The 23,350-nt window shown below is 68.3% G+C and overlaps 1 protein-coding gene across 1 annotated transcript; it reads right to left on the bottom strand.

The window, feature by feature from the left end:
- Positions 1–399: 399 nt before the first annotated feature.
- LOC119529285 (basic proline-rich protein-like) lies at positions 400–1,463 on the bottom strand. The gene is made up of 2 exons (XM_037829528.1): positions 953–1,463; positions 400–860 (listed from the first exon to the last, which is right to left on the bottom strand). The coding sequence occupies exons 1-2, from the start codon at positions 1,461–1,463 to the stop codon at positions 400–402; spliced, it is 972 nt and encodes a 323-aa protein (XP_037685456.1).
- Positions 1,464–23,350: the final 21,887 nt, after the last annotated feature.

The following is a 23,350-nucleotide window of genomic DNA, read 5'->3' as shown; positions in this document are numbered from 1 at the left end:
CGGGAGATTTCCCAGGGGCTGGGGGTGGGAGGGGGCGCTGAGGGCAGCCCCAGGCCGGCAGCCACCCAGCGAGGACACCCCCGTCCCATCTGGGGACCCCCTGGGGCTGGAGGGAACAGAGCAGGAGGACGGCAGGGGCTCCCCAGCCCCGGAAGCCCTGGCGGGTAAGCGGTGGGTCGCGGGTCTGTGGCGTGCCCGAGCTCCCGGGGGTGGGCGTCCAGCGCCCCCGCGCCCCCCCAGGGCCTCCTCGAACGGGGGGATTCCAGGCCCCCAGGGGGGAGAGAGAAGGATCGAGCTGTCGGGCAGGGGCAGGGGGCGGGGGCGGGCGGGGGAAAGGGCAGGGGGCGAGGGCGGGGGCGGGGGCGGGGGAAGGGGCGCCCCGGGGGCCGCTAATGGCCGCTAATCCGGGCCTTGCGGGCCGCGGGGGCCGAGCTGTTGGGCCAACAGCAGGCGTCGGAAGGGGCGCGGGGGTCTCTGCCCCTGGCGGCCCCGCCGCAGACGGGGAGACTGAGGCCCGAGGGGGCTGGGGGTGCCGCGCCCCTCCCCGGGTCCCGGGCGCGCCTGGGGGGCTGGGGTCGGGTCCGCGCCGGCGCCGTCGGGGGCGGGGGGGGGTCTCCGGGGCCGGCCCCCCACCCCCACCCCCGCCTCGCAGCGGTTCCCAGGCCCGGGAGGGGCGCGGGGGGCGGGGGGCTCCCGTCGCAGACGGGCCGGGCCCCTCCGGAGCGCGACCCCGGCTTTCAGCGCCGCTCTGGCCCGGCCCCAGCGCCTCGTTAGGGATTTAATTAAGGAGGCGCCGGGCATTTGCATAATCTCCGCGCCGCGCCCGGGAAGCCCCGAGGGGGAGGGGCCGAGCCAGTCTCCTTGGGCGGGGGTCCCCGGCGCAGGGGCGGGCGGGGCTCAGGGCGGGGCAGCAAGGCCCCTTGGTGGCAAAGCCGCCCTGGAATTCCCCCACCGGGGGGGGGGACAGGCGCCCTCCCCCGCCCCAGGGACTGGAGCTGTGGACTCAGCTGGGCCCGGGCCGGGAAGGGGCCCCCGGGAGGGGCCCAGCGGGCACCCCCCAAGCAAACACTGAAGACAAACATTCCAGCCCGGGCTGGCGGTGGGGAGCAACAGGCCCCGCCCCCGTCCGCAGGTCCTGGAGGGAGTCTGTCGGCCCATTCCTGGCAGGGGCCCAGAGCTGGGCAGATTGACAGGGCCACCCCCTGGGCACCCGAGGTCCCTGCGGGAGGAGCCCCCTCCCCGAAGACGCTGTGCTTGGCCCCTGCCCTGTGACTGCAGGGAGCCTCCAGGCCTTCTCCACGGGCAGCCACTGGCCCCGGTCCATCAGGGCGGACTCTCCCAGGCGGGGGGAGGCCCTGCAAGCCCTGCTCCTCTTCCCACTCCGGGGCCCCCCCAGGGCTGACCCGAGGGGCAGCTGAGGGCTCACGGGTCTGCCCTTTGTGGCGGGCCCAGGGGAACGGCATGCCTGCCCACGCTGCCCGCTGGGGTCCCGGAGGGTGGCCAGGGCTCAGGCGGTCCTCTGCACCCCATCCCCAGCCACCCACCCCCACCCCTACCCGTGCCCGGCACCCGCCTGCCCGGTGGGCATTCCCACAGCCTGCAAAAGGCATAGGGGGCCTGCTGGGGCAGGGCCAAGGCAGGGCGTTTCCTCTCCTGGGTGGTGGGCCTGGGGCTGGATGGTTCCGGGGGTGCAGCAGATGGGCGGGGGTGGGGGTGGGGTGGGGTGGGTACAGGAGGGTCCCAGCCTGCAGCACCCGGGAGCGGAGGCTTGGAGTTCCACCCTTTCGTCACGGCCCCCAGCCCCACAACAGGGACCGTGCTCCCTCTGCCCGCTGTCCTGCCCCCCATCCAACCCACAGGCAGCCAGAGGGACCCTCCTGTGGCCACCCCCTGCCCATGCGCCCACTGCCACTCTAGCCTCCCTGCTCGACCCAGTAGCCCCTCCCCAGGGAAGGCCTCTGTGCCTGCCCCCTCGCGGGCTCTGCCGAGCCGCCTCCTTGCTCCCCACGACCATGGGATCATCTCTCTCCGTCGGGCCGAGAGCTGCGTAAGGGTGGGGACCAGCCTGTGTGCAGGGTACCCTCCCCCCAAGTGTGAGGGCAGGTGTGAGTCATGGGGTCTGATGCCTGTGACATGGCTATGGGCTCACAGGAGCCCAGGTTTTCAAAGCCCTGCAGTGAAGGGTGATGCACAGCAACTACGGCTGAATGGGGTCACGTGGCATCGGACGTCCCCACGGCTGCAGGGAAGGTGGTGGCCCAGGCCCAGACCAAGTGGAGCTCCAGGGGTGCTGCTCTGCTGAAGCCAGGGCCACAGGCCACGCCAGACTCCCTGTGGGGTCTGGCCACAGAGCACCTCCCAGGAGCAGAGAGCAGGGGGCAAGGTCCAGCGTGAGGACCAGGGTTGAGCCAGCCTTCAAGTAAGTGGGGCTTTCTCTGGACTGGGTTTTGAGGAGTGAGTAGGAGATTGCTCAGTAGGAGGTGGCAGAGTGAACCAGCATGGCAGGTATGGCCCTGCCTGGCCCCGGGACCTTCCTGTTTCAGCTTCTGGCAGCCCCTTCCTTCCACCAGGTTTGTTGCAGCCCCTTGGAGCCTCAGGTCACCTGAGAGCTAGAACAGGGAGCCTGGGGTCTGCAGGTGGGGAGGAGGAAACCAGGGGCGGGGGCAGCCCGAGACCTTCTGGCTGAGGTGGGGGAGATGCAACCACGAGAGGGGTGGGCTTCAGGCCACGCCCACTGTGGCCCCCTGACCACCGTGCCCTATGTCTGCTAAGTCCGGAGGGCGGAGGGTGAGCAGGGCCCACCACACTGCAGCCAGTGCCTCTCCCAGACCGGGCCCCTCCACCAGCCCTGGGGCTGAGCCCGCCCTGCCCGGTTTCCCGCGGCCAGGCTCGCACCAGGCCCCTGTCTGGCTGCAACCCGCCATGGGTTCAGGGCTAGGACCCCAGGAGGAGCCAGGTCCTTCCCACCCGCCTACAGCCCTGCAGAAGGGAGGTGAAGGAGGCGGTTCTGGAGGAGGTGGGGGCACAGGGAGGAGCTGGGCGCAGGGGCTGGCAGGGCAGGGGCCTCCTGGAGGGGTGGGGCGAGTGGGAGAAGGCCCCAGGGTGCTCGCCACCGAGTGCTCATTTCTGCGTAAATCGAGTGTATCCTAGGCAGCACCTACAGCCCGTCCCCAGGGCCCCCGCCTCTCAGCGACCCGGACCCCTGGGGCTGCAGGCAGCAGCGGCCTGGGGGCTGCATTTGGGCCCCCGACAGCCAGTCAGAGCCCGGCCTACCCCTGGGGACTGGGGACAAGGCTGGGTCTCCCCTCGCCTCTTCCTTCCCTTCCCCCAGAATGTCGCAGCACCCAGCTCAGGGCCTGAAGGGCTGGGAACAGGCCAGGGACGGTGTGGTTCTGGAGGGGCGGGGGAGCTGGTCTGCAGGAAGTGGGAGGGTCCCGGGCCCAGGACTTGGGGTCCGCAGGCGGCAAACGTGGGAGCTACCCGGATGGCCCAGCAGTGGGAGGCCTGCCGGGCGGGGTGCAGGCATGGGACCCCCACTCCTGAAGGGTCCTTCCTCCTGGCTGGCCCCGGCCGAGCCCCCCACCCACCCGCCTGCCTGGTGCCCGGGCGCTCTTGGCGCCTCCGGGCCGGCGGCCGCAGCCCTGATGTTGCTTTAATAAAACAAAGTTTTTCTTTTGCGCGGCCTCCCGCGGTGAAAGGGCCGATTTACGGGCGGCCGCCCCGCCCGCCCGCGGTGGCTCTGCCCCGGCCTCGGTAATTTACGGCTCCGGCTCCGCGCTCGCGCGGCCGCGGCCCATGACTGGACCCTTTATCCCGCGGCGGCCGCAGAGCGCGGCCTCCTCTCGCTCACAGGCGCCATTCACGCGGCCGCCCCGCCCTGGACGCTGCCCTGCTCCGACGCTTGGAGCCCGCGCACCCCGGGGCAGGAGCAGACGTGGCGCTCGCAGCCCACGGCCGCCGCGCCCCCCGCGCCCCCCGCGGCCCCCCGCGGCCCGCCAGGCCGGCCCCAGGTGAGGTCGGTGGCCACGGCCGCGCGGTTTTGCTTTCAGTGACCCGTCTCCTGTGAGGCTGGCCGGTCGCAGCCCAGGGCCGGGACAGTGCCGGCGGGGTCTCGCGGGGACCCCCAAGCAGCGACTGACCGCAGGGCTGGGTGCCGTCTGGGGCCTGCGGGGAGAGGCAGCCCGTGGGGCCAGGGGGAGGCTGCAGTTGAGGGGCGGGGGCGGGGAGGGGTCCATGGTGGCTGCGGTGGGCTGCACCCCGCCCCGGGGGGCATTTCGGGGCCTGGGCACACGAGCACACACAGGCACATGCAGCCGTATACGGAGAGACAGCACACGTGGGGACACGCACACAGTCTCCTGGGCTTTCGCGCACGCACGAGGGCACCACATGGAAACACTCACAGATGCACACACGGCACACATTTGCACACACATCCACGCAGGCCCATGCACGGCCTACACTGAGACATGCCCAGGCCCTCGCACACCCTGCCAGTGTGCCCTCTGCTTGCGGTCTGTTCCTGGTTTTGACCTTCTCCTGCCCCCCAAGCTCATTCCTGCCCCGGGCCCTGACGGCCCCGTCCTTCCGGCTCGGGGTCCCCCTGGATTCTCACACGCCTCCTGCTGGACCTCTGCCCGGCAGCCCCAGCCTCGCTCCCCTGGGCCGCCTCCCCTGCTGTTCCTGCTGTCTGCCGGGCCTGGGCTCCCAAGGGCAGAGGGGCCGCTGGGAACCCTGACCTCTGACCCCCGCCCCCCCTGTGCGCACCTCAGGAAGCTCGCCAGTAGGGGAATGAGGCACCCACTCCCTGAGCTTGTGACTTCAGCCCCAATTTAATTATTTAGTTTGCGTGACAGCTGTGTCCCCACCGTCGGTCCAGTGACCAGGTGCTGGCCCAGGGTGGGACGGCGGGGGGTGGGTCAGGCTGAGGAAGTGGCTGAGCAGGGACTGGCCCCCCCAGGCGTACCCCGGGGGCAGCCGGGAGCAGTGCTGGGGGCTCAGTGCACTGAGGGCCTCTGCCCCCGTCTTGGCTGCCCACGCCCAGCCCAGCCCAGCCCAGCCCACCCCAGGGCTGACCCTCGGAAACCTCCGCCTGCTCCCCCGTTTCTGCCCTAAGTCCTGGACACCCCCTTCCAGGGAAATGAGGTTCAGGGAACCCGTGGCTCACCAGGGTCACACGGCACTCCGAGGCCCAAATCCACCCATCGAGGCCCCCGACAGGAGCCCAGGGCTGGGGGTGGGCCTGAGAGCCTCAGGACCGGGCCCGAGAAAGGGCTGTTGGGGGTGTGGGGCAACAGGCAGGGCTGCCGGCAGTCGGCAGTGGGGTCCCTTCCCACAGCATCCAGCCCTGAGGCCCGGGGAAGCCTGCCCCCGCCCACACCCCATCTCAGAGGTGGGGAAACTGAGGCAGGCGGTGTGGAACAAGCAGGTAGCCAGGGCCTCATGAGGGAATTGGGGAAGGGGGCAGAGTCGCACCCCAGCTCCAATGGGCCTTCCGAGTGTGGGTGACCCCATCGGGGAGGGGCCCCCTGCATTGTAGGGGACAGTCCAGGGCTGCAGGTGCCTGGATTCTTGTCCAGGACCAGGACGGGTCGTCACGAGTGCGAGGGGAAGTGATGATGGGGTGCGGTCCGGCCTCCCCAGCTGCTGCCCCCGCCGCCACGTCCGCTCATCCAGGGTTGCCAGGTGAGGGGTGTCGGGAACTGGGACCCCAGCCCTCCCCACCCTGTCCTCTTGGAGATGAGATTTTCACCTCATCCTGGGGGGTCACAGGGTGGGAGAACAGGGTGGCTGGTGGGCAGTGGTGCCTGGGGCAGGGGCCCAATGGGGTTAACAAGCTCCCGCCATCTCGGGGCAGCCACTAAAACGCCATCTCCTGCGTGTGTCTGGGGTCTCTGGGGCCCTCTCAGACCCTTTGTCTCACTTTCTAAGGCCAACAGGATCGGGCTGCTGTGGGGGGGTGCAGGTGGGAAGAGGGGGCACACAACATACGAAGCCCCCAGTCCCGGCCCCTGGCCCTGGCGCCAGAAAGCCATCCGAGCCCCTTCCACGATGCCCACTCGAGGGGCTGGTGTGGGCCCCGCCCCGGCCGCACCCAGGCCACCCCCGTGCCGTTCCCAGGCCGCGGCCGGCCGCATTTGCCCACGCTTGGCTGCAGGTTGCTAGGAGCCCGCGGGGCGGGGGCTGTGGCCGCTGGGATGAAGTCATCTGCCTGACGCCATGCGGGCCGCCCAGCAACCTGGCCATGGTGGGCTGGCCGGCCTCCTGCCCCGGGGCCATGGCGGCTGTACCTGCCACCCTGTCTGCTGCCCTGCCTGGCTGCTGACCAAGGGGACCACGGCAGGGCCTGTGGCCAGCACCCCCACCATCCACGGGCATCCAGAGCCCCCCACACCGAGGCCACATGCGCCTCTCCTGGCCCCCCACCCCGATGGCCTTGTCCAGAAGAAGGCAGTAGGCAGGTCCCCACGGCCCAGCGGCCTGGCCCACCATCCCCCTGTTCCTGTCCCCTGGGGGTTCCCAGAGGCTCTGCCTCCCTGGGGGTCTCCTGGCTGGCTTGGTCTCTGCCTGAGCCCCTCCTCAGGAGCTGGGGGCTCATCAGTCTCCACCGATAGGGACACCCTGTCCCCCACACCCGGTGATGGGGAGGTCCAGCCCGGAGAGGGTCTGGGAGGGTGACCAGGGCAGTGGCTAGGGGGAAGCTGTCTGGGAACACATGCCCCCTCCGTGACCCCAACCCCGACATTCCACTGGCCCCCCCGGACCCTGTCAGGGCCCCGGCCTCCCGTCCGGTCACAGCAGTGCCTGGACCCGATTGGGCGCCAAGGCCTGGGGTCCTGGGGGCCGTCCGTGTGTTTCGGAGCATGAGTGGGTGGGCCTGGGCCATGGGCTCCTGGGTGCCCCCATCCACTCATCCCTAATGAGGGGCAGAGTCCCCTCCGGCCAGGGAAGGCGGGGGCCGCGGGGCGGGCGGCGGAGGGATTAGGGCGGTGGAGCCCGGAGCCGCCGGGGCTGGGGTTTCAGGGTTTCAGGATGGGGCGGGAACTTCCTGGGATTTGCAGCTAATTGGGCCGGGCAGGGACCTGGCTTATCTCTGCCGGCTCCGCCTTATCTCTGAGGCCGGCCAGGGCCCAGGGGCCTGGGGATAAGTCCAGCTCGGCTGGGTGGGTGGGTGTGGAGCCCCTATGTGTGACCCGGGCAAACCATCCTTTCCCAGGCCGCGCCCTCCCTGTCAGCGTGGGGGCTCCAGGGACCCCAGCCTCTCCCGCAGACGCCAGAAGGCCGCCGGCTCGGGAGGGTGAGGGAGCCCCCGGGGGCCCGGCAGGGGGCAGCTGGCCTGACTCATTTAGGGTCCCAGTGTCCCCGGTGAGCTGCTCCGTGGCCTGGGGATTGGCGTGGGCGCGAGCGAGAGGCCCTGAGAGAGCGCAGGTCGGGGAGCTCATTGAGGGAGGGGCCCCGAGTCGGTGGTGTTGAAAATGGCGGGTTTGACTTGGCCCCTGGGGTGACGCCAGGACCCTGTTCCCAACCCATCACAGCTGACGCTGGCCTCTCACCCGGGGCCTGGGGCGAGCTAGCTGGTGTTCCAGAAGCGTCCTTTGCACGAAGTGTCCTTGTCTCTGCTCACTTCCTCCCAGCTCCTCCTCCGCTGGGCCTGCAACCTACTCTCTACCTTCCAGGCCCTTCTTGCCTCTGCTGGCGAACACCTACACAGCCTTCAGAACCCTACCTGAGGCCACCGATTCCAGAAGCCTTTCTCTCACCGTGGCTCACCCCATACCCAGGGCCAGGGCCGTGGACTTCATGGCCCCAGAGCTGCTGGGGGGCTGGTGACACTCCACCTCCCTTGGGGCGGGCGCAGTGGGGGCCCTGGGTCATGGCTGTGGTGTGCCTGCAGGGTCCCCACTGAGCAGGGCTGTCACGACCCCGGATCCTCGGGGTGCTGTGGCCACCCTCCCCTGCCCGCTGACCTAAGTGGAGGAGGTGCAGGCTGGCGGGGGGTGGACGTGCCCAGTGGATGCCACCACCCGAGCCCGCTCTGCCGGCCTGGGCCTGGGGGGTCCCACCAGCGCCTGGGGGGTGCGGCCGCGGTGAGGGTGGCCCTGGAGGAGAAGGGCCCCTCTTCCAAGCCAGCACATTTCTGAGAAGCATCCCTGTGGGGTGGGGGCTCTCACACCGCATGTCTCCTTGGCTCCTTAGCAAGGGGAGGGCAGCTTTGTGTGGCTCCAGCGCGGGTGGCAAGTGCGCCGGAGCCGTCTGGGGAGAGGCCCGGTGGGGACCCTGGCGTCACTGCACGGGCAGGGCCGGTGGGGCTGGTTCTGGGCTGGGGGATGGACCCGCCAGCGGCTGCAGGAGGAGGTGAGTGGGTGTGGATGGAGCTGTGAGCTCCCGGCCAGGAGCTGCAGGGCGGGACCCAGGGAGGTTACATCAGGGCAGTGAGCCCCAGCCGCCTCCCGCCCGCCCACCTGCCCGGGCCTGTCTGGGCCGGGCCCTCCCAGAACCCCAGGCCATGGGTGGGGGGGCCGGGGACACCCTTCTCCCCTCCAGACTGCAGCTGGGAACTTCTGTGCAGCGCCCTACCCCGTGGAGTGACGCAGATCCGGGGTGCAGGGGTCCTCTGAGGCCTGCCCCAGGGCCCCCCATGGGGAGGAATGCCACCCCCTTCCCTCGCCCCCAGACCCAGCTGCCACAAGGCAGGCCCGCACCGTCCCCAGGGTCCCAGGCTCTCCAGGATGCAGCAGGTGCTCAGGAGCCCTACGGGGTCCTTCCCAGAACCACCTTCCCACTGATCCTCCCTCACATGTCCTCCTCATTTCTCCCCCCTCCCCACCCCCACATCCACCTCAGGACTTCACGTCTGTCCCTTCTCCTCCTCGGGCTCATCCTGGTAACCTGGGCCTCAGCAGAAAGGCCACCCGACCTCCTCCTCACTTGTCCCTTTATTGACGATCTTCCACAGTTAGGATGATGCTCTGTGAGGACACAGCCTTCCCTCATTCACTGCTTCCCTCTGACAGTGCCTGGGGCAAGTACACACAGTCAGTAATGTTTGTCGAATACACGGACAGATAGACGGACAGTTGGGTGGATGGGTGGATGGACGGGTGAATGGATGGATGGCTGGGTGGGTGGGTGGATGGAAGGATGGATGGGTAGATGGATGGGGGTGGGTGGATGGGTGGTTGGATGGGGGGATAATGGATGATGGGTAGATGATGGATGGGTGGATGGGAGGATGGATGGATGGATAGATGGGTGGATGGATGGGTGGATGGATGGGTGGATGGGTGGATGGATGGGTGGATGGGAGGATGGATGGGTGGGTGGATGGATGGGTGGATGGATGGATGAATGGGTGGATGGATGGGTAGATGGGAGGATGGATGAGTGGATGGATGGGTGAATGGGTGGGTGAATAGATGGGTAGATGGGAGGATGGATGGGTGGATGGATGAGTGGATGGATGGGTGAATGGGTGGGTGAATAGATGGGAGGATGGATGGTGGATGGATGGGTGGGTGGATGGGTGGATGGGAGGATGGATGGGTGGATGGGAGAATGGATAGGTGGATGGGAGGATGGATGGGTAGATGGGAGAATGGATGGGTGGATGGATGAATAAAGATAGATGAAATAATGGGTGGATGGATGTACATATGGAAGGAGGGAAGGATGGGTGGATGGGTGGATAGAGGAGTAGAATTGGAAACGAGTGTCTCCCAGAAGCCTGGGAGTTGGCACCGTAGGGCGCATGTGGCTTTTGGAGCTGCCGGGGCAGGTGGTGATGTCCGGGGAAGCAGGCTTGGCCTGCTCGGTACCATGTGCCGAGGGCATGATCTGTGCAGCTGCCCGTGCCAAGTGGGCGTCGGGCCAGGTGGCAGCTGCTGGTGTTGGTGGGGGGTGTGCAGGCCCCAGGGCAACCCCTGAGGGCAGAGCGGGACTGGGACCAGTTCGGCTCCCCCTGCACGGGGCAGAGCTGGGGGCCATCAGCAGCCTCAGGCACCTGGTGTTGGTGAGCACCCACTCCCGCCTCGGGCGCCAGCGGGTACCCAGCTCCCCTGGGAGTGGGCGTGGGGCCGCGAGTGATGTCATGTCTCCAGCCCAGGCTGCGGGAGCTGGCGGTTGGGGCATGGAGCCTGGGGGCATCGTGGCTTGGGGAGCTCGCACCTTGACCTGCCAGCCTCCGCTAGGTCGTCTTGGGGTCGCCAAGCAGGCGGGGCGTGAGGAGGGAGCAGGAGGCCACAGTGGGGTCCACTGGCCACCCCACACGTGGGGCCACCTCCCTGCAGGGCTCTGACTCCCCAGCCCAGTGGACTGGTTTGGGTGGAGTTCTGCTGTCTGGTCCCCCAGGGGCAGTGGCTGGGCTGGGGGTCCCACCCCAGCCATGCTTATCCTCGTGGAAGTGGGGGAGACACGGGCATGAGTATGGGGGTATAGGGCTCCCCTACCAAGGCTTCCCCAAGGCTTCTGCAGTGCACACCCACCGTCGCTGAGCTCTGCAGCCCTGAGAGGTGGAGAGGGACACTGAGGCACAACCAGGAATACCCGGGGCCCTGCCAGCTCCTCCTTCACCCACGACTGCAAACGGTGGGGCCCTGGCTCCCTGGAGGTGGCTTGGGGCATGGAGGTGGGTGTGTATTGGGGGGCTGTGCACAGGCTGAGCCGGTGCTGCCTACACCCCTCCCCATGCTGGCGGGGCCAGTGGCCCCTGCTAGTCCACCCCCTCCCCAAGGGAAGTGCTCATGCACAAGCTCAGAGCTGCCCTGGCTTCTTATGTGGCCCAGAGAGACAGGTGAGAGGGCTGGAACCATGGCAGCCACAGCCTTCCAAGGGGAGTGAGGACATCCTTGCACTTTCCAGCTGCGGCCTGTGCCCCCTCGGTCCCCCTCTGCATCCCCAGCCTGGGGGGCTTTCCCATTCACACAGCTGCCAATCTGACCTCTGAACTTTAGGCCCCTCCTTGGGGCAGCCTCCCCAGGTCTCCCAGCAGCCCCCACACTGGGCCATCACCACCTGCACCAGTGCTGGGGTGGGGTGAATCATGTCCCCCCAAATTCATGCCCAGGATGTCGCCTTGTCTGGAACGGGATTGTGGTAGTTTGGATATATTGTGTCCCCCAAAATCCCATGTTATTTGATATAGTCTTATGGGGGCAGATGTATTAGCGTTGATTAGGTTGGAACCTATTGGTTCAGTGTTTCCATGGAGATGAGACTCAATCAACTGTGGGTGCAGCCTCTCACTGGATAATTTCCATGGAGGTGTGGCCCCACCCACTCAGGGTGGGTCTTTATTGGATCACTGGAGTCCTTTAAAAGAGCCACACGGGCCCAGACACAGAGCAGCTATGAGTGACATTTTGAAGAACAACTAAGAGTGACATTTTGGAGGAGCTGCAGCTGAAAGACACATTTTGAAGTTGGAAGCTGACACTGACATTTTGGCGAAAGCCGTTTTGAAATCAAGAGTTCTGGAGCAGACGCCAGCCACGTGCCTTCCCAGCACAGGTTTTCCGGATGCTGTTGGCCTTTTGTCGGTGAAGGTAAAATTGTTGATGCTTTAGCGTGGACACTTTATGGCCATAAGACTATAAATTTGTAACCATATAAACCCCCTTTATAAATGTCAGTCCGTCTCTGGTGTTTCGCATAACGGGCAGCATTAGCAAACTGGAACAGGGATCTTTGCAGACGAGGTCACGCTGCAGCAGGAATCTCCTAAGCTGAAGGCGCAGAGCAATCACTGTGGTTCCAGACAGTGGCCACAATTTGAAGCCCCCTGATGCCCCTGCCAGGCCGCAGACTTGGGCTTCTGGGTGACAAGCACCCTGTGGCTTCGAAAAGAAGGGAGCGGGTGTCCGTGTCCTGCTAGGTGAGAAGGTACCGCAGAGAAATCATCTTTTGGAAACTACAGCGGTGCTCACAGCCGTCGGCGAGTGTGGGCTGAGGAGCGGAGCGGGAGGAGGCCCCGCTGCTGAAACAAACCCCGCACCCGGCCGCTCCCCACACACATCTACCGGCTCACGCCTCAGGCCGGGGCAGGGGCTCCGGGGCGTCTCCGTTATGTGGTGGTGCCCGTGGGGCATCGCCCCCTTTCTCTCCAGATTCCGTTGACTTCAGCTCCCAGCTCCCCAGGGCTTCTCTTCCCGGTCCGGTTTCCTTGGGGGGTGAGGTTGTCACCTGCTGGAGAAAGGCCTGTGTGCTCAGTGGGAGCCTCACCTGAACCCCAACATCTTGAAGGTCCCACTGACAAATGGGTTCACACCACGGGACCAGATGGGCCCGAGAGCGCCTTCTGCGGGGGACACGATTCAGCCCCCAGCAAGGATCTGTATCTGGAAAGGAGGAGAAATGGATTTCTGTTCTTTGGTGTGTGTTTCTGTAAGATTTGAACATGATGCAACTTTATATGACATTGGTAATTATAAAAATAAAAAAGATGCAACAGTTTAGTTTTTAGGTCCATCAGTCAATCAATGGTAGCTCCTCCAGTGGAAAAAAAAATGAGGAAAAGGTGGAGGGAGACAGAGGCCCGGGGGGTTTCAGGTGGAGACGAAGGGACATGGCCACAAGCTGAGGACAGCAGTGGCCACCGGGCGCCGGACGAGGGCAGGACGGCCCTGGGATCTCTGGGGGGCTGGGCCCCCGCCCCCTGGCTTGCAGGCCTCTGGCCCTGGGAGGTGAGAGAAGGAGCTGAAGTGAAGCCCCCCGGGGTGGGGGAATGTGATGGTGACCCCGGCCCAGAGGCTCATCCAGCCCCTGCGTCTCCCCCATCCCCTGCACCTGGCTTGCTGCCCCAGGCCAGGATGGGGTCAGCTCTGGGATCACCGGCTGTGCTGGAGGGTGGAGGTTGTGTGGAGACCCCCCAAGAGTGGGCTGGGGAGGGCCGGGGGGCAGTGGCTGTGTGAGGATGGGCTGAGTCCTCGGAGCCCCCAATATCTTCCTCGACACTCCAGGGAAGTGTATTCTGCGTCCATTGTACAGATGAGTCTCCGAGGCTGGGCAGCAGAGGGGTGGGGGGCTGCCCCCTGATCTGCTGGGCTGCCCTCTCAGGCCACCTCCGCAGCGGCTGGGGTGGTGGGCCGGGCCCTAGCCCGAGCCTGTGAACGTGGCCCACAGGCGCCAAGCAGCCTGGCCGGAGGGGCTGTCCCACTCTGCCCCCTTCCCCCTGCCCCCCGCCATTCCCGCCCCCCTCCCTGCAGCCTCGGCGCCCCCCAAGCCCGCCAGCCTCAGGCCACCCTGGATGGAGAACTGATCTCGCCCCGGCACCCCCTACCCGCACCCAACCCTCTGACAGCTGCGCACGGCACTGGGGCCTGGGGGTTGTGCTGCCCCACTGGGGGGCTGGGCTCTGGCCGTTGGCCCCTCCTGCTGCTAGGCCGGCCTGAGCCCGGGGTGGGGGTGCAGCCAGGCAGCAGACAGACGGGGGGGCACGGGCAGACGCCAGGCCCGCCACCCCCCAGGATGGCCAGGAAGGCCGAGTGGGCAAATCTTATTAGCTGGCAGACTTCCGAGACCCCCTCCGCTGACCACCCAGTGACCCCTCTCCACCGCCCAGCGGGGCCTGGGGGCTGGATGCACCCCCCACCCTGTGCATGTACGCCCAGCCCCGCCCCCACCAGCACCCTTGGCCAGGTTGGTGCTGCCCTGGTCCGTGCCCTCCCCAGGGCTCCCCCCGGGCCTCTGGGAAGCTCCCTGCTTGGAGGGAAGTGAGGGGGCCTGGGGGGTCTCGGGGACCTGCCCCTGCTCACCTGTAGCCAGGACGGGGCAGCGCTCGGTCCCCACGTGTCCACTGTGCCCAGCGTGTGCTCTGGGCAGGGAGGTGCACGGTGGGATCCCCACTCCCATCCTGGGGGCCTGAACGGGTGAACCACATCCCCAACCCTGCTCTGGGGTCCGGGCCAGCCCACCCTGGGGTGCTCCCTGCCTGGAGGGGCTCCCAGTCAGGGCCATGCTGCCTGTGCCAGCACCACCCCCCACCCCTGTGGCTGTGCCGCCCAGACAGGGCTCATCCCCTGCAGGCTGGTCCCGCCTCAGTTTCCCCATCTGTAACATGCTGCCTCGGGTGGTGCTGGGTGGCGAGTCCTGTGTGCCACGGGGCCACCGCCGCCCTCACTGAGCCCATTCCCCCACCCAGGCGCAGCGGGCGAGCCGCCGTCCACGGGGTCCCCATCTGGAAGCAATTGTGTGTGGGGCCCTCAAAGATATAATTAAAATATATGGGGTTTTTGTGCTCCTTGCCCAGCTAGTAAGGAAGCTGGCCTGCTGACGCCGGGCGTGGGTGGGGGCATGGAGGGGGTGGGCACGCAGACGTGGAGGGCGCCTGGCCCCGGCCCGGCTCCTGCCTTCGTGGCTGGGGGAGGCGGGCGCCAAGTGCCAGGGCTACCCCCAGCCCACGCCTGGCCCCGAGCGACCCTGTGTGCGGGAGGCGGGAGGTGGCGTCCTCCGGCCCAGCGGCTCCCAGATTTGTGCCCAGAGCGGCCACGGGGCAGGTGAGGCCCAGCCCAGGGACGCGCTGCCCTCGGCCCCAGCCCCCGGGTCGGCAGGCAGACCTGGCTCGTCCGGCTCCCCTTTGGGGGGCCGCCCCCACCCCGTCAGCACCCTCCCTCTCCTGTTTCTTTATCCTCCAGGCTCACCGCCTCCAGGAAGTCTCCCTGGCTGGTCCCTCCCCTCCACAGGACCCTGTCTATGAGATGGAGGGTGGTCCTGGACCCCCAAGACTGGGCAGGCTCAGGGTGGGTTTGGGGTGCAGTGGGGGTCCTTGGATAGGCTCCTTCCCAGCTGCAGCCAACCTCTTCCCCCCAGCCTGTGTGCCTCCGCCAAACCCGTCTTCTGGGCTGATGGGAATCACCCTCCAAAGCCTCAGGAGCTCTGGCTCCTGATGGAGGAGCCGGGGCGGGGGGGGAGCAGGCAAGGGGTGGGCGCTGGTGGGGACACCTGGAGGGATGGGGACGGGCCCGGCCACCGACAATCACACTCCAGGCACCGCCTGCCCCTTAGGGCCTTTGCACAGGCCGTACCCCTGCCCCAGGGTCTCCTGCGGGGAAGGACTCTCAGCACAGCACCTCCTCCAGGAAGCCTTCCCTGCCTCCCCGGCTGGGCAGGGAGCTTCGGACCCCCAGCCTGCAGTGCCCCCTCCCTCATCCCACCCCAAGCTCAGGTTTCCCAAGAGGAAGACAGGTGGGGGGTTTTCTGAAGCCAAGGCAGCCACGGGCCACGTTTCCCCCACCAGCCTCGAGCAGTGGCCCTGCTGCCCCCGACCGTGGGGCTGTCTGACCGGTGGCTTCCAGGTGGGGGCGCCCCGGGGATGCCGGGAGACCCCTGCCCGAACCCATCCCTGCCCCCTGTCACCGTGCCCGGGGGCCGTCGGGGCCCTCCTTCCCCAGGGCTGAGACGCCCGTATCCAGACAGGGCAGGGGGCGGGGACGGGGGCAGGGGCAGCACAAGGCCCGTCTCTGGGTCCTGAGGAGATCATGCTCCTGTTGAGCACCTGCTGTGTGCCCTGCTGAGTGCCTGCTGTATGCCCTCCTGTGTGTCTGGGCGTCTGCTGTGTGCCCTGCTGAGCGCCTGCTGTGTGCCCTCCTGTGTGTCTGGGCGTCTGCTGTGTGCCCTGCTGAGCGCCTGCTGTGTGCCCTCCTGTGTGTCTGGGCGTCTGCTGTGTGCCCTGCTGAGCGCCTGCTGTGTGCCCTCCTGTGTGTCTGAGCGCCTGCTGTGTGCCCTCCTGTGTGTCTGAGCGTCTGCTGTGTGCCCTGCTGAGCGCCTGCTGTGTGCCCTCCTGTGTGTCTGAGCGCCTGCTGTGTGCCCTCCTGTGTGTCTGAGCGTCTGCTGTGTGCCCTGCTGAGCGCCTGCTGTGTGCCCTCCTGTGTGTCTGAGCGTCTGCTGTGTGCCCTGCTGAGTGCCTGCTGTGTGCCCTCCTGTGTGTCTGAGCGTCTGCTGTGTGCCCTCTTGTGTGTTTGAGCGTCTGCTGTGTGCCCTGCTGAGCGCCTGCTGTGTGCCCTCCTGTGTGTCTGAGCACCTGCTGTGTGCCCTCCTGTGTGTCTGAGCGTCTGCTGTGTGCCCTGCTGAGCGCCTGCTGTGTGCCCTCCTGTGTGTCTGAGCGTCTGCTGTGTGCCCTGCTGAGCGCCTGCTGTGTGCCCTCTTGTGTGTCTGAGCGTCTGCTGTGTGCCCTGCTGAGCGCCTGCTGTGTGCCCTCCTGTGTGTCTGAGCGCCTGCTGTGTGCTCTGCTGAGAGCCTGCTGTATGCCCTCCTGTGTGTCTGGGCGTATGCTGTGTGCCCTGCTGAGTGCCTGCTGTGTGCCTGCTGGGGAGGAGCTAGTGATTTCTCCGCCTTTGCCTTGTCTCCCCACCCGTCCAGCCCTCAGCTGCCCCCTCCACAGAGTCTGGCCTGGGGACCTTCAGCCCAGGCCCTTGGACAGCAGCTCATCCCCTCCTGGGCTCTGTCGTAGAGCCTTGGGGTGGGTGACAGACCCTCCCCCCGCCTTGCCCGCCCCCAGCACTAGGGCCTGAGTTCCGGGTGGGGGTGGGGTGCTGGCCAGCTGGGGAGGGGGTGGGCGTGGCTGGACCTGGGTGCTGGGCTGGGGACAGTGGGCCAGCCTGCCAGGGACACGGGTGCCAGCTCAGCGCCCTGGCCACGCCCTTGCCCAGCCCAGGGTTGGCACAAGGCTCAGAGGCCACCCCGAGACCCTGGTGCTACCGCCCCTCTGGCTCCTGCCAAGCTCCCCCAGGCTGGCACTGACGCCCAAGCCCCAGACCCAGGCCCCCAGGCCACTGACTGCCACTCAGCCACTCCACCGCCGGGCCCTCCCTGAGGCTGCCACCTTCGGACCTGCCCCCCCGGCCAGGGCACACCCCACACCTGAAAGCCCACCTGTGCCGACGGGCTGAACCCCACTTCCAGCCCTTGAGGTTTGTGACTCAGCAGTGGGACGTGGCCGAGCCTCGGGTTCTCAGGCTGGGAAGTGGGGACAGTGCTGCCAACAGGAAGTGCTTGGGGGAGCCCCGGAGCTGAGGAGGGGCTTCTAGGTGCCTGCTGGGTCCTCCGGGAGTCTCTGACCTGCCCACACCCGGGGACCCCCTGGGGAAGCTCAGGGCACAGGCGCCGCGGGCAGGGGCCTCCCCCACACCCGTTGTCGAGGGGCCCGGGCCTGGCGGGAACAGCGGGAGGCCTCACCTGCACAGCCACTGCGGTGGCCACAGTGGGGTCCAGCCCGTGGGCCCTGGAGAGGGCAGGCTGAGGCAGGGGACCTGGGTTTGGGCGTTTGGGTCTGGGGGCTGCAGCAGGAAGAAGGAGGGCTGTAAAGGAAGGGACCACCAGGGAGAAAAGCAGGTGGTGCCCCGGGCCCGAGTCCCCTCCCGCCAGCCTCCCTCCCCGGTCCAGAGTCCCCCCAGGCCCGGCAGCTCCCCCAGGACGCGTCCTCCGGGCCTCTCCCCCATCCCAACCGCAGCAGCTCCCGCCTCTCCTGGCCGCCCTAGAGGGGATGGGGTGTGCCAGGCCGGGCCTGGGGGGCACCTGGGGCTGGACAAGCCCGGGCGAGGGATGACGGTCCATTCCTGCTCTCTGGGTGTGTGGGGAGGGGGTTCCCAGAAACGCCAAGGAGGCCTGGCTGGCGGCCCGTGGGAGAGCCCCAGCACTTCCTGCTCCAGGAGCTTGGAGATGTGGGTCATACGGCGAGGGGAGCACCCACCTCTGCACCTCCCGGAGCCCCCAGGAGGCAGTCGGCAAGGCCTTTGGGCACCCCACCCTCCGCGCCCAGCCGGGCCTGTGCTGTGCCCCTGCCCAGGGCCCACCCGGTGGGAGCCCAGCTCTGAGCCGCCCCCGAGGTGTGGGGACACGGGGGGCCCAGGGGCGGCCCGGGGAAACGAGGCCACACTCTGGGTGGCTCATGGGGGGCACGGAGGGAAGCAGCGGTGGGCAGGCACGGCCCGCACCCTCCTCCTTGCTCGGGGCTGCCCCCACCCCAGCCACGCCACGTCCCAGGGCAGGGGGTCTCCTGGGGAGGGGCAGGGCAGCTGGGAGCCTGCAGCCCCCGGCCCCTGAGACTGAGGAGCTGAGCTGGGCGGTGGAGGGGCTGCGAGTGGCCTGGCTGGGGGTTGGGGGCTGAGCCTGTCCCCTGGCCGCTGGCCCCGCCTGGCCCTGGAGGAGCCCCGGAGTTGGGGCTCTGGGCCCTGGGCCGGGCCGGCCTGGCCATGTGTTTCTGATTCCTCGAGGCCTCCCTGTGCAGTGCTTGTGCGAGAGGAAGCCCCCCAACCCCCAGGCTCCGGCCTGCCCAGGTCTGGGGCTGCCGCGGACTCTGGCCTGGTACCGGCCGCCCCACCCAGAGCCCAGCTCATCTGGGGGACCAGGCAGACCCCGGTGGGGAGCAGCCCGAGGTTGCTGGGACAGGGACGGAGGGCAACGAGACAGCTGGGCCCCCGGCAGGCGTGGGGCTGGGCCAACCTGTCCTCCCTGGGGTCCCCGGCTGGCCAGGGTATGGGGGACAGGGCCGTGCTGTCCTCCCACGCTCCCCCCTCGAGCCTCTGCCCAGGGGACTCTGGTGGGGCACAGGGGTGGGTGGGAGCAGGGGGCCTTACCGGGGTGGGGGGCTAGAGCCCACCCAAGAAGGGACTGCCCCCCCATTGGTGCTGTCATCACCCAGTGTGTTCTGAATTTGCTTGCTTATTCCTTCACTCTTTTCTCTCCCTACCCCCAGCCCAGAAAGAAGGTCTCCTCCCCCAGGACAGGGATGGCCCCAGCCTGTCTCCACCCACCCCTCCCACCCCCCGCCTGTCCCCGCCTGTCCCCCGCCTGTCCCCAGCTTGTGCCTAGTTGGACCCCCTTTGCCTGGAATGGCCTCTGGAACAGAAAAGGCACTCAGTACTCGCTTGGCATGTGAACGAATGACTGAGTGACCGATGTGAAGAGACTGCAGGGTCCCGCCGCTCTGCTGAGCCACAGGGACACTGGGCGGGATCTGGGGTCCCAAGTAGGGGTCCACGCTGGGCCAGCTCCCGGCCCCGCCCCGCCACACCCTGGGCCCTCTGGCCCCGAGCCCGGGTCCTGCCTTTGGGGGCAGCCTCAGCAGCTGGGGGGCCAGGGGAGGGGCAGCCGGCTCTGCTCAGAGGGCTCTGCCCAGGCCCCCCCAGACCCAGGGTTTCTGGGAGAGCTCCCTCTCGGGACTCCCCTGGGGCTCGCTGTACCCCGGCTCCCTGTGCCAGCCCTGCCTACTCCCCAGGGAGGGGGGACCCCCGGCTGCCCCGCAGCAGGGCACGCTGCAGGCCTGCCCCCGGATGGGCCACTCAGGGCTCCCAGGGGCACCCCGCCCCTGTCCCACCCCAGGGCTCGCTGACAAATCCTGGGTCCCCCAGGGCACCTCCTGCACCCCACCAGCTCCGGCCACACCTCAGCACACAGAACCCCTTTCTCCCCGCCCAGGGCTTCCCCACCTGCAGCTGCCTCTCACCTTCCTATCAAAAATAAACAGGAGCACCCCGCTAAGTGCCGCCGGCCCCCCGACTCACGCTCCCCACGTAGAGGGTCTCTGGAGGCCTAGGGAGCCCCGCCCAGATGGAGTGCAGCGGTGTCAGCTGGATCTGAGCAGTGCGAGTGGAGAGACAGACAGACAGACAGACGGTGGCTGTGCAAGGCGGCAGGGGTGGCCTGGCGGGGAGGGGCGCCCCGGCACCTGCTCAGGTCCTGGGGGGCAGGTCAAGGCCCCCCAGGCCTTCATTCAGTCTTCCCACAAATGCCTGGGAAGCGTCTGTGCCGTGCCAGGGAGGGGTGAGGGCGGCCAAGGGTGTCCTTGTTTCTGGGGGTCCCGGGCCCTCCTGAAAACGGGGGTGGAAGAGCAGTGCAGGACGGGATGAGGGTGTCACGCCCCCCCCCGAGGGAGTCGGATCAGGGCTGGGGCTGGGTCTTGGGGGGAGCCCCCACCGCACCCAGAGGCTCCCCACATCCTCCCGGCTTCCCAGGCCCCGGGGGCGGCGAGAGGGGCCCGGCCAGCCCGACGGCGCCCCCTGCAGACCACGGGGTGGCGGTTCCCGCGTGGCCCCCGCAGCCTGGCTGCCCCGGGGCTGCGGTCTGGCCCCCAGGGACGGCCTGGGCTCGGCTGGGACCCTCCTCCTCGGGCCTCGTCCAGCCCAGCGCTCCCACGTCGGCACCTGCGTCCTCGTGGCTGCCCGCAGGCCCTGCCCCTCTGGGGCCTCCACTTCTTGGGACAAGGGACACAGCCCCCCCCCAACCCAGGGCTGCCCGGCGGTCCAGAGAGAGGGAGCTACAGTGGGCGGTGGTGCTCAGGGAGAACCGAGGGGGTCAGAGGACTGTAGGGACACACGGGGAACACACGGGGCACACGGGCACCCACAGGACACACACGGGGAACACACGGGGCACACGGGCACCCACGGGACACACAGGGAACACACGGGGCACACGGGCACCCACGGGACACACACGGGGAACACACGGGGCACACGGGCACCCACAGGACACACACGGGGAACACACGGGGCACACGGGCACCCACAGGACACACACGGGGAACACACGGGGCACACGGGCACCCACAGGACACACAGGGAACACACGGGGCACACGGGCACCCACAGGACACACACGGGGAACACACGGGGCACACGGGCACCCACAGGACACACAGGGAACACACGGGGCACACGGGCACCCACAGGACACACACGGGGAACACACGGGGCACACGGGCACCCACAGGACACACACGGGGAACACACGGGGCACACGGGCACCCACAGGACACACACGGGGAACACACGGGGCACACGGGCACCCACAGGACACACACGGGGAACACACGGGGCACACGGGCACCCACAGGACACACACGGGGAACACACGGGGCACACGGGCACCCACAGGACACACAGGGAACACACGGGGCACACGGGCACCCACAGGACACACACGGGGAACACACGGGGCACACGGCCACCCACAGGACACACAGGGAACACACGGGGCACACGGGCACCCACAGGACACACACGGGGAACACACGGGGCACACGGCCACCCACAGGACACACAGGGAACACACGGGGCACACGGGCACCCACAGGACACACAGGGAACACACGGGGCACACGGGCACCCACAGGACACACACGGGGAACACACGGGGCACACGGGCACCCACAGGACACACACGGGGAACACACGGGGCACACGGGCACCCACAGGACACACGGGGAACACACGGGGCACACGGGCACCCACAGGACACACGGGGAACACACGGGGCACACGGGCACCCACAGGACACACGGGGAACACACGGGGCACACGGCCACCCACAGGACACACGGGGAACACACGGGGCACACGGGCACCCACAGGACACACACGGGGAACACACGGGGCACACGGGCACCCACAGGACACACACGGGGAACACACGGGGCACACGGGCACCCACAGGACACACACGGGGAACACCTGGGGTACACAGAACACGCACAGGCACACCTGGGGCACACAGGAGTACACATGGGTGAGCAGAAAGGCGGGCAGTGGGTAGGCAACAGGCGTTGGGGCAGGATGGGCAGGGAGCTGGGCAGGGGGCAGCAGGCTCTGCAGCCCCTCACGCCGCGGGGAGTGAGTGCTTGGTAGTCCTCCCCTCCTGTGCCCTGGTGGGGTGGGGACCCTCATGCCTGGGGGCAGCCCCTTGGGTCTGCTGACCTGATCTAATCCCCCCACTCTGCTCAGCAGCGGGGCTGCCCCCTGGGGAATCCCGGCCACCCCAGGACCCCAGCAGACAGCCGGGCCAGGGTGCTGGGGGAGCCCAGCCCGCATGCGCCCGCTCAGGCCCCGTTGGCCGTGGGAGGCCCTGCCAGCCCCCCGCCTGCGCCGCCCAGGCTCAGGGTAAACACCCTCCCAGTCACACAAGGTCCCTTTGTCCCGGGAGAGGCTCCCGGCCCAGGACGCTGCCCAGCGGCCTGTGTCCTCGGCGTGGCCCCAGGCCAGGCCGGCCGTCCCACCACGGCTGCTCGGACAGACGCCCGGCCCGGCCCAGGGAGGCCCCAGCAGGGATGAGGCCCCGGGTGCCCTCGTGGGGGCTGGGGTGGCTAGGCCGGGGGCCCGGTGGGTGAGCAGGACCCTCGGGTGCTGGCGTCCTGGCCGCTGAGCCCCTTTCCTGGGTGGACCCGACCCTGCCAGGGGGAGCCCTGTGGCCACGTGACCACCCCAGCTGCGATGTGGGAGGGCGGGGGCACCAAGGGACAGCGCTGCCATCTGCGGGTTCCCCAGCCTGTGGGGCAGCCAGTGAGCTCCGGAGGCTTCCGGCCACTGCTGCAGGCCCCCCAGGCTGCCCAGGCCCCACAGGCTGGCTCCGGCCTCCCTCAGCCGCTGGTCCCTGTGGGCCTCAGCTTTCCTATCTGTGAAACGGGCCCTGGCACGAGCTTGAAGGCTGCGCAGCAACTAAGCAAATCCTGGATGGGGTGGGGTGGGGTCCCTGTGGAGAGTGGGGTGGGGTCCTAGTGCAGGGGTGGGGCGGGGGGTGGCCCTGTGCAGGGGTGGGGTCCCCAGGCAGGGGTGCTGGAGCCAGCAGGCAGCCTGCCTGGTGCCCGGAGCGTGGCTGGCAGCTCCCGGTGTGAACACTTCAGCAGATGGGCAGGGGTGGACCCTGAGGCCTGCCCGGGGCTGCCCTCAGCTGCCCTCTGGGCACAAAGCTCTTGGGCAGGGCAGGGGCAGTGGACAAGAGGAGTCTTCAGTGGGGGAGCCCCTGACCCCCCACCACGCCCGGCAGGGATGGACGCAGGAGGCGCACTGGGTGGGCTTCACACTCCGGCTCCCTCTCCCTCCAGCGGCATCTGGGGGCGTGTGCGGAAGTGAGCTGCAGGCAGGGACCATGGGGGGCCGTGGGGGCAGTGTGAGGGGCTGAGGGGGCTGCACGTGGAGGCGCGTGGATTCCCGGGAGGTGTGGGACAGCTGCGCTCCAGGGTGTCCAGCCCGTGAGGCCGCCCCAGGCCCCTGGCCCCTGCCCAGAACCTGTCCCTTCCTGCCCGGCAGCACCTGGCCGGTATGCGGTGGACTTGGACCCCGGACCCCGAGCCTGCCCTCCGGGGGCTGCTGTCGGGCGCCGCTGCAGCAAGGGCCTCTGGACTGACCTGCCCCGAGAGGCAGCAGGTTGGAGGGGGTGGACGGCACAGAGCCAGCCCCTTGCCCGGCCTCCTCTCGCCTTTCCTACCTGCCCTGCTCTGAGGACCAGCCTTCCCCGTGGGAAAGGTGGGCGTGGCCTGGGACCCCCACCCGCCCTGGGAGCCCCAGCTCCTGCGCTGGCCTCGAGGGCTCCCAGCCCTCCCTGGGGCTGGTGGGGTCTGAGTGGGTGGCAGGATGGGCCCCAGCAG

The sequence above is a fragment of the Choloepus didactylus genome, chromosome 3 (assembly GCF_015220235.1).
Source record: "Choloepus didactylus isolate mChoDid1 chromosome 3, mChoDid1.pri, whole genome shotgun sequence".
Taxonomy (NCBI): domain Eukaryota; kingdom Metazoa; phylum Chordata; class Mammalia; order Pilosa; family Megalonychidae; genus Choloepus; species Choloepus didactylus.
Note: the sequence above shows the minus strand (reverse complement) of the source record. Positions and strands in the feature narration are given on the sequence as shown.